Raw genomic sequence first — 16,387 nt, forward strand, 5'->3', positions numbered from 1 at the left:
GTGCCCTCTTCTGATGTGCAGATATACATGGAAGTAGAATGTTGTATACATAATAAATAAAATCTTAAAAAAAAAAACTGTAAATGGAAATGGTATGCAGTTAATCCAGGTATACATTACTAACAGCCTTTCAAATGGCTGTCTCTGTGCCAGCACAGCAGTGCACAACTGGAATCTCCAGGTAGACGGCCAAGGCTGGAGGAACTTGTAGTCAAGGCCAGCCACAGTTACGTGCTGAAGCTTTAAAATAGCTAAAGGCTTCTGCTGCTCTGCTTTCTCCTTCCAGTAAGGACTTTGAGATGCAGAGCGATATGGTCAAGTTTTGGTCATGGTGGGCTGTTTTTAGAAAACCTGCTGGACTGTGTGCCCTCACCATCCAAGGCTTCTCGAGTTTTCTACTGCCTTTGTAGAGAGAAGCTGAGGAACAGCGAGGGGAGAGAGGTGTTGGAGGAGATGAAGTATGGCTGTATCATTAATTATAACTTTGTCACTACCTCACATGAAAATTAAGCATACTATATCTTTGCTGATGACTCAGAAAAGCCAAAAATAACAAGTGATGAAAACAGAAATTCCATGTTGTACTTTTACACTGTGTTTATTATTTCTTAAGAGTTAAGTTTTTGAAACATTTTAATTTAAAACAAATTTTTTGAGACAGGTCTTTTTTTAGGTGGCCCTCGCTGGCTTAAAAGTCACTGTATAGCAGGGCGGTGGTGGTGCACGACTTTAATCCCAGCACTCCAGAGGCAGAGGCAGAGGCAGGTGGATCTCTGTGAGTTCCACACCAGCCTAGTCTATAGACCGAGTACCAGGATAGACTCCAAAGCTACACATAGAAACCCTGTCTCGAAAAACAAAACAAAACAAACCCACCCCACCCTCCAAAAACAAAACAAAACAAAAAAGCCCTCACTGTATAGATCAGACTGAACAAGGTGAAAAACTTGAGACTCATGGGCCCCAGCTTAAGTGCTTTGGGCTCTCTGGAAGCTCCTTTTACTCTTTACTATGGAGGTCTCAGGAAGTCTTGGGGATATACAAGAGCCCAGCATGAGTGGTCTCACAAGAGGATGGGCAGTGAGTCTTGAAGGGAACCATTCCTTCCAGTGCTAAGACTTGGCTCCTGGCAAGCCCCAGGAGTTAGTCCTTTGTGACACTTCCTGCAAGGGTTACAACTAGTCTATTGTTTTGATAAAACCTGTATACTTCCTATTTCTGCCTGAAACTCAACTGATTTTCTTGAGCCAGGAGTTAAACTTTACTGAAAAGGGTCAGATAGTAAACATTTTAGGCTTTGTAGGTCATAGAAACTGCCTTTTGTGTGTGTGTGTGTGTGTGTGTGTATACATACATATATATATATATGTATATATATACATATATATAGTACATATATACATAGAAATTTATGAGAAAATTAAATTTTTTTCTTTTTTTTTTTTTTTTTGGTTTTTCGAGACAGGGTTTCTCTGTGTACCTTTGGAGCCTATTCTGGCACTCACTTTGGAGACCAGGCTGGCCTCGAACTCAGAGATTTGCCTGCCTCTGCCTCCCTAGTGCTGGGATTAAAGGCGTGTGCCACCAACGCCCAGTGCGAAAATTAAATCTTTTAAACTAAAAATTGTGATTTACATGTACAAGTGTTTTATCTGTATGTATGTCTGTGAACCACATATGTGCTTGGTACCCACAAAGGGTAGAAGAGGACATCAAATCCCCTAGAACTGGAGTGGATGGTTGACTGTCATTCGGGTGCTGGGAAGTGAACCCAAGTCATCTGGAAGAGCAGGCTCTTAAGCACTAACATTAAAATGTTAAAGCCATTCTTAGCTTGAGGGCCATTATGAAGCCAGCCTCTGGCTACGTTGGTTTAGCTAGAGGCCTAAATAAACCATTCCAAATGGATTCCAAGTAGACCAGTTGGAACTAGGGGGGCAACTTTACTCTGGACTGCAGAAGACAAACTCAGGAGAACTGAGACTAAACAAACACTAACAAGCCAGGCATGGTGTTACATGTCTATTCTATAATCCTTGCTCTTGGGAGTTAGAGGTAGGAGGATCAGGAATTCAAGGCCAGCCTGGGGTATGGGAGACTGTTGGAATAAAAACAAAACAAGCCAGGCGTGGTGTGCCACTCCTCTAATCCTAGTACTCAGGAGGCAGAGTCAGGTGGATCTTGGAATTTTGAGGATAGTCAGGATTATACAGTGAGACCATCTAACAAAATAAAACAAACCCGCAAAGAAACAAGACGAATTTATTTTAGGATGACCAGAGGTAGTTAATGTGGAAACGGCAGGCAGGTCATTACGTCCTCTCTGGCTGGGCTCCTCCGGCCCTGGTCTTTGTGCAGGACAAGGGAGTCTGAAGGAGCACAGTACAGGAGGAAACCCACAGATCGCAGCTTCCACAAACCGCTCCAGTGATTCCACACACGACAGAACTTTATTTCAGTAAAAGCGTCCTTTTCATGCCGGCCTCTCCCTGACCACGAGGAAGCAGCCGTGGGGAGAAGCATGCTTATTTAGACTTCTTTGGCAGCTTTAAGCTCTTCCACCGTCGCAGCACCACACGGTGCTTGTCACTCTCAGTCTTCTCATCATAGATGGTTTTCAGGAGGATCCGCATCACGACCTCTGTCCCCGTCTCTTTGTTCTCCCCGACAAGCAGATCCAACGTATCTCCCACCTTCACCTGAGGACAGAAGGAAAACAACCTTTAGTCCAGCCTGGGAAACCTAGGCCATTCAAACAGCCCTGCTTTGTTTTAATGTGGTGATTGTCCCCATGCTCGGGCTTGCACAGCGTGATGCACTTTGGACCCACCTAGTCTGCATAACAGAGAGAACCTTTGCGCAGCAGCAGGCAGGCAGGAGTCAGGGGAGCTGAGCAGCAGCTGGACCCTCAGTGCTTATAGCCAGGCACTGGCTCCATGGAGCAGGCTGGGGGAAGCAGGCATGCTTTATTTAGTCCCATCCAAGGCCTGGTCCTCTCAGACACAAAGCAAAACTGGCTAGGATTAGTGGCTGTTTCAAATATCTACATTTCAAATCTCCCCTTAGCCGCAGTTTCTATGGCTACCAGGCCTCCTAGTAACAAGGCAGCCGAGTGTTAATTCTTGCCTCTGCCTTTGCTGACCCTCAGGAGAAATGTGGAAAGCAGCCGAGACACAGAACACCCAAGGCAGAACGAAGCACAGCAATTAGGCTGTGGCTAACAATCCCTCAAAGCAGGGGAAGAACAGGGCTTATGGAGCTTGCATATGGGGCTGCAGCAGTTTACATAGTGAGACCCAGTTTGAGACCCTGTCTCAAACAAACAAAAACTCATTATTTAAATCTCAGAGGGAGGGAAGGATGGGTCAGCATTTCCAGCAAGGCGTGATGACCTGAGTTTGATATCTGAAATCAACATGGAGGAATAAAGAATCCACTCCTTCAAGTTGTCCTCTGACCTCCATATCCATTCTGTGACACACACATGCATGCCCCCACATTCCCTATCCTGCCTAACTAAATACTTGTTTTTTTAAAGCCAGAAAACAAAAGGCATGAAGGAAATAAATATGGAGAGCTGGCTCAGCAGCTAGGAGCACTTGTTGCTTCTTTCAGAACTGTGGGTTTCGTTCCTAGCACTCGCACAGTGGCTCACAGTCATCCTTAACCTTCAGTTCCGGGAGACCCGATACCCTCTTCTGGCCTCTGTGGGCACCAGGCACACACATGGTGCACATATGTATATGCAGGCAAAACACATACATACATAAAATAAATCTAAAAAAATTAATTTTCAAAATCTAAAAGGCATGAAGAAATGGACACGGGCTAGAGAGCTGGCTCAGCTGTTAAGAGCATTTGTTGCTAATGCAAGGGACCCTGGTTTGGTTACCAGGGTTTTCACAGTGGCTCCCAGCCATCTGCAACTCCAGTTCCAGGGGATCTTCTGACCTCCACAGGAACGTTGCGCAACAAACAAAAGACACATCCGCATAGAATAAGAGAGATTTAAAACCCTAATATAGCCCATAAGAATCTAAGCTACGTACTAATAACATTTAATTAAAAATATATGTAACATCTATTAACATTGTTTCCTTTGTTGAGATATAGCCTTGGCTAGCCTGGAACTAAGCAAGTGGACTTGACTGGCTGAATCTGTGGCAATCTTCCTGACTGCCTTCCATGATGTTCATCATTACCTGCCGTGATTCCATGGGGTAACATTACTATCCTAGAAGTTCAAGGGAAGCTTATTCCAAATTCTTCCTCATAAGGTCATGACGGATAAGGAGGGACAGTGGCCCGGAAACTTCCCACCAGAATGACCAGCACCTCAGAGAAGGTACCAGGGCCCAAGGGGAAGCTGGGGACAGACTGACTAATCGGGACTACACAGGACCATGGGGCTGTCATTACAGGCTGGATGGCTCACCGTTCTGCTCTTCTTCCATAATTTTTCTCCGTTCAGCCTGAGTTCACCTTTGTAGAATGCATCTTCTACTTTGCTATTAAAAAAATAAAACAACAACAAAAAAAATGACTTGAGATACATTCAACAATCACTCTGCTTTGACGGAAACACCAGCTGTCGGAATCCACTCAGACAGTGAATTCCCTTGCATTTGAGTGAAAATTTTGAGATGGAAGTAAAAGTGGGTGCCACCTACAAGCATCTACAGCAGGGAGACCTGCTGAATCTGACTGTGAATGGGCTGCTGCCGGGGCAGACTGCAGCTTGGGGCTTTAGATGCTGCTGCACGGCAGTAGCTCAGTGAGTTACAATGGCAGAATGAGTGGATCTTTCCTATCCTCAGTGTCCTGCTCTGCATTGGGACAGAAAGCCCAGACAGCATACATATAGAGATGCCATTAAGGAACCGCCTGTGTACACTGGGGTTGAGTAATTCCAATGTGATGGCTTTCACCTCAGTCTGAACCACTGGTGACCAGACCAGAAAAGAGACACAAAGCCTTCCTTCTGATGATCTGACTTGGAGTGACGGACATCGGGGCTCAGCTAAATAAAACGATAACCACTGCTCTCTTTTATGTTCCATGGATGTAAACAAAGTAAAACACACAATTAACTATTTCATAAAGATACAGATTACAGAAGGAATTTTTTTTCCCCGAGTTAGACTCTCTGGCCTCAAACTGAAGAGACTGTCTCTGCCTCCCAAGTGCAGAGATCTTGAATTTGCCCTATCACAATTCTTACCTCGTATTCACATCATCAATGATTCCTAAGAGAATGAACAGTGAGGTCACTACCGGACTATAACATCTAGCAGTGAGAATGACTGCGCCTAAGAAATCTCAAAATTCACACTTCCATGCACTGCATGGGACTCAGGGTTTACAACAGCTAAAATACATGGAGGACCTATTCACACTCGGCCCACTTAACTGCTTTACACAGATCTTAGTCCTAGTGGCGCATCCTTGCAGTCCCAACACTGGGGAGGCTGAAACTGGAGGATTTCAGTGAGTTTGAGGCGGTCAGGAACTAAATTGTAAGTTCTAGGCCAGCATGAGCTGTAGAGTGATTATTTGGCTTTCAAAGGTGAAAGAGGGCCCGTGAGATGAAACACACACTGGAAGCACAAAGCAGTCTTCTGACTCCATGCAATACAGCATGCACACTGCCGCCTGCCATACATTTCATAAACAATACAGCATGCACACTGCCGCCTGCCATACATTTCATAAACAATACAGCACGCACACTGCCGCCTGCCATACATTTCATAAACAATACAGCATGCACACTGCCGCCTGCCATACATTTTATAAACTTTTTTTTTTTTTTTTTTTTTGGTTTTTCAAGGCAGGGTATCTCTGTCTTAGTCTGTATGCAAGCAGCTTTACCCACCGAGCCACTTCACAGGCCAAAAACTGCATTCTTTTTCTTTTTTAAAAATTGTTGTGAATGTATGTATATAAGTGCATGACTGTGGGCACATGTGTAGAGACCTGTGGGCAACCAGTGGGAAGTCAGTTCTCTCCTTATACTCTGTGGGTCCCCGGAATTGAACTCAAGTCATCAGGCTTCACAAGTATACTTACTTATCCACTGAGCTAATATGCTAGCCCCCAAACCTGCATCCTTCACCAGCACCTCCCATTCCTCCCATTGATTCTGGATGTAGTTTCTCATACTGTAGTACATGGCAATCAATGGGGTTTTGTAGCTGTGTATCTCTAATAAAAAGATGCCTTTCTTTCAGAGGCTGTTACTGGGGCAGAGGCATGGTTCAGCAATAGGACACTTGGCTACCATGTACAAAAGCTCTGAGTTTGAGCCCCAGCACTGTGGAGAAAAAAAGAGAAATATGCCATTAGGTCAGTGACTCGGAGCACATCAATTGTGTGTTGGGGTCAAGGAAACATGGCACACAGGATTTAAAGGCAGTCAAGTGACTTCCTCTGGGTCAGTTCTCTCATCTGAAAAGTGACATAATTGGTACGTTACCTTTCACATCTCTGGTTATTATTCTCCACAACAGAGGCCAAGTGACTTGTCATGCCACACTACACTAGCCAGACAGATGGTCCATCATACTCACTTTCTCCCAATATCAAGGCCCGTCTTCAGGATAACGTCGTATCGGAAGGACTGTACCACTTTTTCCAGGTCTTTGTAGTCCTTGACCACACCTGGGTCATCCTCAAGCTCTTCTTCCGGCTCGCTCCTCTCAGGGAGATGGGTCTCCTCATCAGAGTCCTCTTCATCTGCATCTTTTTGCAGAGTCTTTTTAGTGGATTTTCTGGAGTTAATATTGCTTTTGAGTCGCATGGAAAATGGAAAAATACATTTTGGAGATACTAAAAGCCCTGGGAGTTGCAGAGGGAAAATGTTACGGAAAAGTGTCTTATAATTTGATGCGTTTAACTTGGTACTAGAAAAATATAAGTATCGATTCCAGGAAGCACAGAGTTTGTGTGAAGATGTCCCTTGAAGCACACCCCAGAGTCGGATCCAGGAGTCTGGCTTCCTCAGAGCACCAGCGAGCAGTCTGCCACCAGTTACAGCCATGCTGCACACACCCTGCAATGGGAAACAGCTAAGCATTACTCACAGGCCAGTGCTCAACTGTGCTTAGCACACGAGACCGACACACAGGCCTTGGACAACTAGTGCTGCTGACCTGTCATTGCCACTGCCCCATCAAGACCCATCAGTCCACTCAGGCTCAGGGCCAAGCACACTGTGGGGAGCCTCCCAGCTACAATCACCATGCTTGCTCGTAGGACTGACTCAGGGATCCATCGAGACACAAAACTGAAAACACTTAATTCTAATCTTCCTTGCCCTCAATAGCTCTGGGGATTGATTACAACGGAAACATATTACTAGTAATTGTTAATGATTTGTTAAAATAAAGACTAAAGAAAAAAAGAAAAAGGCTGGATGGGGTGGCACACACCTTTAATCCCAGCACTTGGGAGGGAGGCAGAGACAGGTGGATGGAGCTCTGTGAGTTCAAGACCAGTCTGGTCTAACAAGAGCTAGTTCCAGGACAGGCTCCAAAGCTACCCAGAAAAACCCTGTCTCGAAAAACAAAACAAGTAAAAGAGTTAATAAAATCCAGAGTGAACCTTAAAACCTTACTTCAACCTAGACCCTAGCAAATCAGAGCTAGGAATGAGCACAATAGCCCAATCTGTGTTTCCCCTTACACATCTCCCTACTGTTGTCAGAGCAGGAGAGGGAGGAGGGGTGGAGACCATAAACTAGGCGGTCATTTCTGGACATGCCAGAGATGTCCAGTTACCATAAATATAACAAAAACCATACAGTGGTAGCAGACCTCCCAGAATAGCACATCAAAATGGTAAAATGGTTTCTTTTTGAGACAGGAGCTCTGGCTCACTGGCTGTCCTGGGACTCACTATGTAAACCAGGATAGCTCTGAACTCGCCTCACATTTCCACTCTGAGACCAGCTTCCTTTATTTCAGGGTTATACTTTCAGAGTAAATGACAAGAAGCAGGTTGAATTTCAGGGCTCTTGGGGTTTTGCTTGTTTTTTTTTTTTTTTTTTTTATCACTGTTGAAGGAACTGCTAAGCAGAACCAGTCAGGTTTTGTTTTCTGAAATTTTCTTTATTAGATTTATTTGTTTCATGTGTATGAGTGTTTTACCTGCATGTGTGTCTGTGTACCAATTGCATGCTTGGTGCCTATGGAGGTCAAAAGAGTGTCAGATACCTAGAATTGGAACCAAGCTGTCATGTGGGCACAGAAATCGAACCCAGACTCTCTGTAAGATCAACAAATATTTTCAGCCACTGAGCCATTCATTATCCAGCTCTTGTTTTGTTTTTTGAGACAGAGCTTCCTACTATAGCCCAGGCTGGTCTGCAACTCACTATGTAGCCCAGATTTGCCTCTAACTAATGAGTGATTCTCTTGCCTCAGCCCCAAAGTGCAATGATTATAGCTATGGGCCACCATGTCTGGCAAAAAAACTATATTTCAATGTATTTCAATTTAATGGAGAGCTACCCAAAGAAAGATTTTTAATTTTATAGAATTAGGAAAAAGAAACAGTATATTTCTTTTTCTTTTCCTCCTTCTTATTTATTTTTATTTATTTATTATTTTTTGGTTTTTCGAGACAGGGTTTCTCTGTGTAGCCTTTGGAGCCTATCCTGGCACTTGCTTTGGAGACCAGCCTGCCTCTGCCTCACGAGTGCTGGGATTAAAGGCGTGCGCCACCAACGCCCGGCCTCCTCCTTATTTTTTGAGACAGGATTTCTCTGTGTAGCCTTGGCTCTCCTGGAACTTGCTCTGCAGACCAGGGTGGCCTCGAACTCAGAGATCTTCCTGCCTCTGCCACCAGAGTGCTGGGATTAAAGGCATGCACCACCAACCTCCCAGTGACAGCATATTTCTACACTGGGGATGTAGTCCGGTTGTAGAATGTTTGCCTAGCGTGCACAAGGCTCTACTGTCCCCTGACCTCAACACACACTTATGAGCACAGATACTAAGTAAAGGAATAAACCTTACAAAGCCCTGACTCCGCAGCATGTTCCTGTCTCCTCTCAGTGTTGTCTGCATGTGTTTCTTTCTGTACCCATCTACCACTGGCAGCATTTTTAGACATTTATTATGTCTATTTTATTTGTATGGTGTTGCCTGCATGTGTGTCTGTGCCCCATGTACATGCAGTGCCCATAAGAGGTTGATTCTGGAATTACAAATGATCGTGAGCCACCATGGGGGTGCTGGGAATTGAACCCAGATCCTCTGGGAGACCAGACAGTTATCTGCTGAGCCACCTCTCCAGCCCCATGGGTGCCGTATTTCTCTATACTAGGAAAGCTTCTAGCTGACAGTATCAACTTAAATCATATCCACGTGTAAATACATCAAACGGTTCAAAGCATTAAGCCAAATGGCTTACCTTTATTAGCTACTCACTCTCTCCCCGTGATCTCCTTCACTTCCCAGCAGGCAAACATCCCAGGCGATGGAAGTCTACATAAAAACAGAAAAACCATAAAGCTGTGAGAAGGCATTATCCTAGTTTTCGCTAGAAATGGTGCTCATTTTTAGTAGCAGTGAATAGGCCCCAAGGGAGGAACCTGAGAATCCAGGACTGATAGGAGAGCCCTGAGGAAAGAGTGGGTATCCGAAAAGGTGACTGGTCAGGTTCTGGAGTGCCTCTTAGATCACAGCAGCCAATGTTGGGTTCTTACATTCCATTTACAGAAAAAGGATGCTGGGTGAGGTGGAACACATACGTAATTCAGCACTCCAGAAACAGGATCAGGAGTTCAAGGGCATCTTGAGATATACAAACAAACAAACAAAATCCAAACCAAACAACAACAAAAACCCAACTGGGCCCGGGCATTGGTGGCACACACCTTTAATCCCAGCACTCGAGAGGCAGAGGCAGGTGGATCTCTGTGAGTTCAAGTTCAGCCTGGTCTACAGAATGAGTTCCAGGATAGCCTCCAAAGCTATAGAGAAACCCTGTCTGGAAAAACAAACAAACAAAAAACAAAGCCAGGGATGAGGGGAGGGAGAAGGAGAAGGGACTTAAATGTGAAACAAGCTTGTTCCCTAACTAGAACTAATAAATAAATATATAAAAAACAAAACAAAACAAAACAAAGCCAATGGCACCTGCCATTCAGGAGATAAAGTGAGGAGGACTGCTGTGAGTTTGGGGTCAGGCTGGTCTCCACATCAAGTTCCAGGCCAGCTAGGTCTACACAGGAGAACATATCTCAAGAAGTAAGCAAACATAAAAGGATTCCAGGGGCTGTGGGATGAGTCAGTGCTAATGGCAAAATCATAGGGATCTGACTCTGAACCCCCACCATGTAAAGGACCAGAATGGCTATACATGCCTGCAGCGCCAAAGCTTAGGGAAGCCAAGACATGGAGAGCTAGCTCACTAACCGGCCCGCCTAGTCATGATGGTAAGCTTCTGGTTACTGAGACCCAAGCTCAAGGTAATGCGGTGGAGAGGAAGACATCTGATGACCTGACATCACTTCCACATCACATACACACCTAAAAAAGGATTTGATGACTTAAAAGTTTCCTTTCCTTTGGTATGACCCCTGACTGCCCCAACTCCTCTGCCATCCCCTACCATTTGTCCCTTTTAGACTCTGGTAGCGCCAACATGGCATTTGCCATCCCCAAAAACCTCTGACATAAGGTTTTACGTACTCTAGGCTATTTCAAACTTACCATGTAGCAAAGGCTATCCTTGCACTTTTGATCCTACTGTGTCAGCCTCTAGAGTACTGGAATCACAGGCATGGATTACTATACCTGGCTTATGTGGCTTTAAATCCTTCCAAATTTCAGACTTGTATACCTGAGCCGAGTTGGCTTAAAAGACCCACGACTGGTCTTCATAGGAAGGCCAGCAGCCAAGCTTGGTGCTGACCAGTACCTTCGGACTTGATCTTCAGCAGAGTTCCCTGAATCCCCCAAACAGGAGTGACCTGCTGTACTGAAACTGTAACTGGTTTATGCTGAACCCCTAACTTTTCTTTTGGAAGTCTGCCAGAAGTTGTTGGAGGAATCACACTCTTCCTGCATGATGCCACTGCAGACTTGTAGATAGCATCATGCCTGGTTTCCTTCTCTTTGCCCTGGGCTTCTCCCCTTCCCCTACTTTCCTTCATAAAGCCGTGTGTAATAACTCAGCCACAGGTATGGTTATGCACTAAGGCTTGGGCAGCTTCTTTGCTAATCAGCAGACACAATGTCTGACCAGACCACATGGGTGACTAAAGGCACCTCACAGGTCCTTCAGAGCCAAATTCCTGACCTCAGACCGCTCTACCCAGAGCCTTCTTTACTCAGTTAATGTAATACCACCCTTCTGGAGGCTTAAAACAAAAGCTAGTGGTTTTTCTTTTCTTGTCAAAAGGGAAGGTCTTGTTGTGTAGCCCAGTTGTCTTTCAATTCACAGCCCTCCTGTGGATGGGTGCTGGGATGACAATTATGTCCTGCCATGCCCAGCTTCTAGTGTCTGTCCCCTCATTGTTTTGAGACAGGGTCTCAGGTAGCTCAGACTGGCCTTGAACAATTCTGCTTGCACCTCCCAAGGACCAGGGACTATGGTTGGACCATTCTGTTTATTTACTTCAATTACTGTTGAATGTGTACATGATGTGTGTAAGTTAGGGTGAGAGCACAGAACAGCATGCATGTGGAGGTCAGAGAATGTCTTCCAGGAGTCAGGACTCTTTCCACCTTATTGCTGAGGTAGGGTCTCTTGTTTCTGCCATATTGTGTACTCTAGGTTACTTCTCTTGTCTGTCTTTCACTTGGTAACAGAGTCCTGGGATTAAAAATAGATCACACATCTGGCTTTTCTGCAAGGGTTTCAGGGAGTGAATACAGGTCTTCAGGCTTGGCACAATGAAAATTGAGGCCAGCATGAACCACAAAGCAAGACTATCTACAAAACTAAACTCAAAAACACTCCAAAGAGCCAAAAAAAAAAAAAAAAAAAAAAAAAAGACTCTTCTGGGTCTGGTGGGGCAGGAGCATGTGAAGTTCAGTGCTTGCCTAGTTCACAGAGTATGTTCATGGCCAGCCCGGGCGTTGGTGGTGCACGCCCTTAATCCCAGCACTAGGGAGGTAGAGGCAGGCGGATTTCTGAGTTCAAGGCAAGCCTGGTCTCCAGAGTGATTGTCAGGATAGGCTCCAAAGCTCGATGGGCGATGGTGGTGCATGCCTTTAATCACAGCGCTCAGAAGGCAGAAGCAGGTGAGCTCGAGGACAGCCTGGTTTATGAAGCTAGTTCCAGGACAGGCTCCAAAGTTACAGAGAAACCTTTTCTCCAAAAACCAACCAACCAACAAACAAAAAAGTGTTACTGTAAACCTGGTCAAAAAGTCTATCTCTGGGAAGGTCCTGGGAGAAACCTACTGTGTTAGGCTGATATGGTGCCCGAGTGCTTTCCAAATGCTTACATTTATGGCCAGAAATGAGCCAGAAAAGCTTTGCACAGTGGGCATAGCCAAAGTTTTGAGACTAAGTGCCTAGCATGCATATCACACCCCCTCACACAAAACAAAAACAGAACTAAACAATGATAAACATCTCCTATTTTGTGAAGGTCATAGTGGCACACACCTTTAATCCCAGAACTGGGGAGGCAGAGGCAGAGGCAGGCTGATATCTGTGAGTTAAAGGCCAGCCTCATCCACATAGTTCCAGGATAGCCAGAGCTACATAGTAAGACCCTGCCTTGAAAAAACAAACAAACAAAACAACCCACAAAAAGATCTCCTGCCTGACTCAGCTTCAGTTCCTGCCACACTTACACTGCCGTCTTCATGTTGCACACACATGGGGCTATTCTCAGTTTCATTTCCATGGCTACAACAGAATTACAGAGCCAGGGCAATTTATAAAGAATAGAGGTTTATTTACCTCATGCCTGAGAAAGTCAATGTCAACCTAATCAACTCCCCACTAAAACCACTTTCCCCCTCTTTACACTTTAGATGTGGATATCTGGTGAAAGGCCCCCTTGCTGTATGGAAAAGAGGAATTGTAAGCATGCCAGACAGCTTCTTTTAATAACAAAGCCATGTACTCCTTCAATAACCCACTAATCAATGAACAGACTTATCCATTCACTAGGAAGAACCTTCATGACCCTGTTCTTCCTAATGGTACTGCACCAAATTCTCAACACATGAAACTTCGCGGACACATTCTAGCCAAACTAGGGATCCTTGTCCCACATGGGCCTAGAACACTCTTGCCTAGGTATCTGCAAGTCTAAACTCAAGTATTTCCTGAGAGGGGCCTAACCATTTCAACTCTGTTCACGTCTTCCCAAACATCCACGCTGACCACTTACCCAACCCCGAGCTCTTATCACATGCGGCCACATAACTTACTGGATTCTATTTGTCTGCATGTGCTTACAGGCACAAGAGCAGAATTCCTCTTCATCCCTATTGTATTCTCCTTCACTTTATCTCAAGTGCACAGAATAGTGTCTGGTAATTAAAATTAAAAACCCGTGGATACTGGGAACAGCTGTGCAAGCCTGTATTCCAAGCATCTGGGACAGAGGCTCAAGTTGGGGGTTCAAGGACATCTGCACTACAAAGTGAGGCTACCCGGAGCCGCCTTCAACAAAACCAAGCCTTCAGGGATTGCTGCATTAGAATGAGCCCAGAAAAAAACAAAGTATATCTGGACTGACACTAGATCTCCAAAAGTCTTGGATACCTAAGTTTGCAAGTGACCCGGGCAGCATGAGAGACACAGAGTATTAGTAGTAGGAGAGTGGCCCGGCAGGAGTCCGTGTTACAAGAGCTCCTCGGCGGCGATTTGCAGAGGAGAAAGCGCTGTTCGTTTCGGGTTAGATTTTTACAAAGCTATCGAATGGAAGGCTACGTCTGCCGGAAGAGCAGTGTTTAGGATACAAAGGCAACGCTGCCCTTGACTGCCTGGTGACTGTCACCGCTCGGTGAGACCCGGAGGGATCCACTGCAGCTACGAAAACCCTCCCATCTGCGGAGATCGGAGGCCGACTTCCAGCCAAGGACCGGTTCCCCTGGAGCTCTCCCATCCCGCACCTCCCCAGGTTCCCCCAAGGTCAAAGGAAACTGGACACCCACGCCGCCGGCCCGGCTCAGAGTCTGCAGCCAGCTGCGGCCAAGCCCCGGGAGCACAGCCTGGGCCAGCTCGATTCCCACGGCCCCCCGCGGGGTTCGGAGGGCGTCGCGAGGCAGGCCCGACTCTGCGGAACCGGACGTGCTCGCGGATTTGGCCGCAGCGCTGCAGGGCAGAGGCCGGTGGCCCGCGAGTCACCGCGCGGGCGGGCAGGCGGGCCAGTAGGGGCGCACTCACCTGCGCAGTCCGCTGGTCCCTCCCCAGACCGCGCCGACCGCAGGCCTGGAGCCACCTCCGTCCCTGCCCCGCCCCTTCCGCCCAAGCCCACGCCGCAAGAGTGGATCCCGGGGCGCGTGCGAGCATGGTGGCGCCGTCACAGCGACCTCTGCTGGACGCGGGGCCTTGGCTGACCGCGCTGTCGAGGTTGAAGTGTAGGGATGTGGGGTGAGGAGGGGGAGACCCATCCCAGGCCGGCTGACTGAGCTTGGAAGGCAGCCAGTTCCAGAAGAACTGGGTTTGAAAGCCAAGGTTCTGTCTCTGGAATAGCCGAAGCGTTGGACATCTTTGTGAAATATAGATGGTGTCTCCAGAAAACTACACAACATCCCAGAATTTAGAGTACCAACATCTTTTCAAGTCTCCACCTAGTGCGGAGGTGAACCCCTGTAATGCTCCCACTCGGGAGGAAGGGAGAGCCGGTGGTCAAGGTTTTCCTTGGGTACAAGACTAGAAAGTTCGAGGCCAGGCTGAGCTTAAATATAAATATAAATATAAATATAAATATAAATATAAATAGGAACACAACACCTGACGTTCGGCGTGAGCCCCATCACTGGGGAAGTGGAGGCAGGAAGATCTTGCTGCTTTGGCTACATAGTAAGTTTGAGGTCAGTCTGGGTTACATGAAACTCTGCCTCAGCAAATCTTCCTCTTATTACACAGTGGCTTACGGTTGTGTTTGTGTAAGAGGAAACAGCAATTACAAATTGTTTCAAGTGCTGTAATTATACATTGACATTGTTGACATTGTGAGGATACACAGTTGCACTTGCTTGTTGGTTAAAGCCTGCCATGACGTAAGACCTGGGGATTGAACTCGGGTGTTTAAACTAGGCAGCAGAGACCTTTACCCTCTGAGCCAGTTCACCAACTCTTGGGTGAAATGAAAAAAAAAAAGTGTGTGTATGGGGAGGGGGATAATTTGCAGGAGTCGGTTCTCTCCACCCTGTGGGTCCCAGGAATCAAACTTGTGTAGTCATCTTTCTAGCAAGCACTGTTACCCACTGAACCATCTCACTAGGGTGAAATCTTTTATAAAATGATAAGTGGCTCACAGATATACATACACACACGTACAAATTTGTTGTTGTTGTTGCTTTGAGACAAAGTTTCTCTGTGTAGCCCTTGCTATCTTTGAACTCACTCTGTAGACCAGGCTAGCGCAAACTCAGAGATCAGCCTGCTTCTGCCTCCCAAGTGCTGGGATTAAAGGTGTGCACCACCATCTCCAGGCCAGTCTAGATTTTTAATGTGTTTCAAAGGCCCATGAATTAGAGGCTGGGTGGTACTGGATGTTTGTGGAACCTTTAGAAGTTAAAGCCAGAGGCCATAGGTATAGCTCAGTGGTAAAACATACTCAGGCTGTACAAAGCCTGGGTACACACATGTGTACACACACTTTAAATAGACTGGAATGAGGCCTCGTGAGAGATCTTTGGTGGTTGAGGCTATGTCCTTGAAGGGGCTGCAAAGGTAATGTTGGGACCTCAGCTACCTCCTCACATCCTTGTGGTGAGCATTATAGGCCCGCACTATCATTCCTGGGTCACCCAGCTTTTAAAGTTAAATTTCGAAGCCTTGTGTTACAGGCCTATAGTCCCCGAAATTGGGAGGTACAGGAAGGAGAGTTAGGAATTTAAGGTCATCTTTTGGTACATAGCAAGTTTGAGGCATCCTGGTTTACATGAGGCCGAGTCTCAAAAAAGAAACTAGGGCTGATAACATGCCTCAGTGAGCAAACCTGAAGACCTGAGTTCAATTCCCTGGAATCCACCTAAAGGTGGACAGAGAAAACCAACTTCACAAAGGTGCCACCCTCATGCATAAAATAATAAATAGAGTTTAAACTCAAAAAGTAAGAAACAGCTGGGCAGTTGTGGTGCTTGACTTTAATCCCAGCACACCGGAGGCAGAGGCAGGTGGATCTCTGTGAATTCAAGCCTGGTCTACAAAGTGAGTTCCAGGATTGCCAGGGCTATATCGAG

At 46.1% G+C, this 16,387-nt stretch overlaps 1 protein-coding gene across 2 annotated transcripts; it reads right to left on the reverse strand.

Annotated features, from left to right (window-relative positions):
• Window positions 1-2,244: 2,244 nt before the first annotated feature.
• Mtres1 (mitochondrial transcription rescue factor 1) lies at window positions 2,245-14,427 on the reverse strand. 2 transcript variants are annotated; one of them, XM_027402250.2, is made up of 5 exons: window positions 14,361-14,427; window positions 9,415-9,488; window positions 6,570-7,051; window positions 4,436-4,508; window positions 2,245-2,699 (listed from the first exon to the last, which is right to left on the reverse strand). In XM_027402250.2, the coding sequence occupies exons 3-5, from the start codon at window positions 7,037-7,039 to the stop codon at window positions 2,526-2,528; spliced, it is 717 nt and encodes a 238-aa protein (XP_027258051.1). In that variant the 5' UTR covers window positions 7,040-7,051; window positions 9,415-9,488; window positions 14,361-14,427; the 3' UTR covers window positions 2,245-2,525. The 2 variants fall into 2 exon arrangements, with proteins under 2 accessions (XP_027258051.1, XP_027258052.1); XM_027402251.2 differs by lacking the exon at window positions 14,361-14,427 and adding an exon at window positions 13,400-14,018.
• Window positions 14,428-16,387: the final 1,960 nt, after the last annotated feature.

Source organism: Cricetulus griseus, chromosome 2 (assembly GCF_003668045.3).
Source record: "Cricetulus griseus strain 17A/GY chromosome 2, alternate assembly CriGri-PICRH-1.0, whole genome shotgun sequence".
Lineage (NCBI taxonomy): Eukaryota > Metazoa > Chordata > Mammalia > Rodentia > Cricetidae > Cricetulus > Cricetulus griseus.

What these genes read in the sequence shown, in the direction of transcription:
- Mtres1 (XM_027402250.2), bottom strand. Translation starts at nt 7,039, where the DNA reads ATGGCTGTAACTGGTGGCAGACTGCTCGCTGGTGCTCTGAGGAAGCCA. An exon ending in GGCCTTGATATTGGGAGAAA is followed by an intron (nt 4,509 to 6,569) that starts GTGAGTATGATG and finishes TTTTTTTAATAG; the next exon opens with CAAAGTAGAAGATGCATTCT. An exon ending in TATGGAAGAAGAGCAGAACG is followed by an intron (nt 2,700 to 4,435) that starts GTGAGCCATCCA and finishes TTCTGTCCTCAG; the next exon opens with GTGAAGGTGGGAGATACGTT.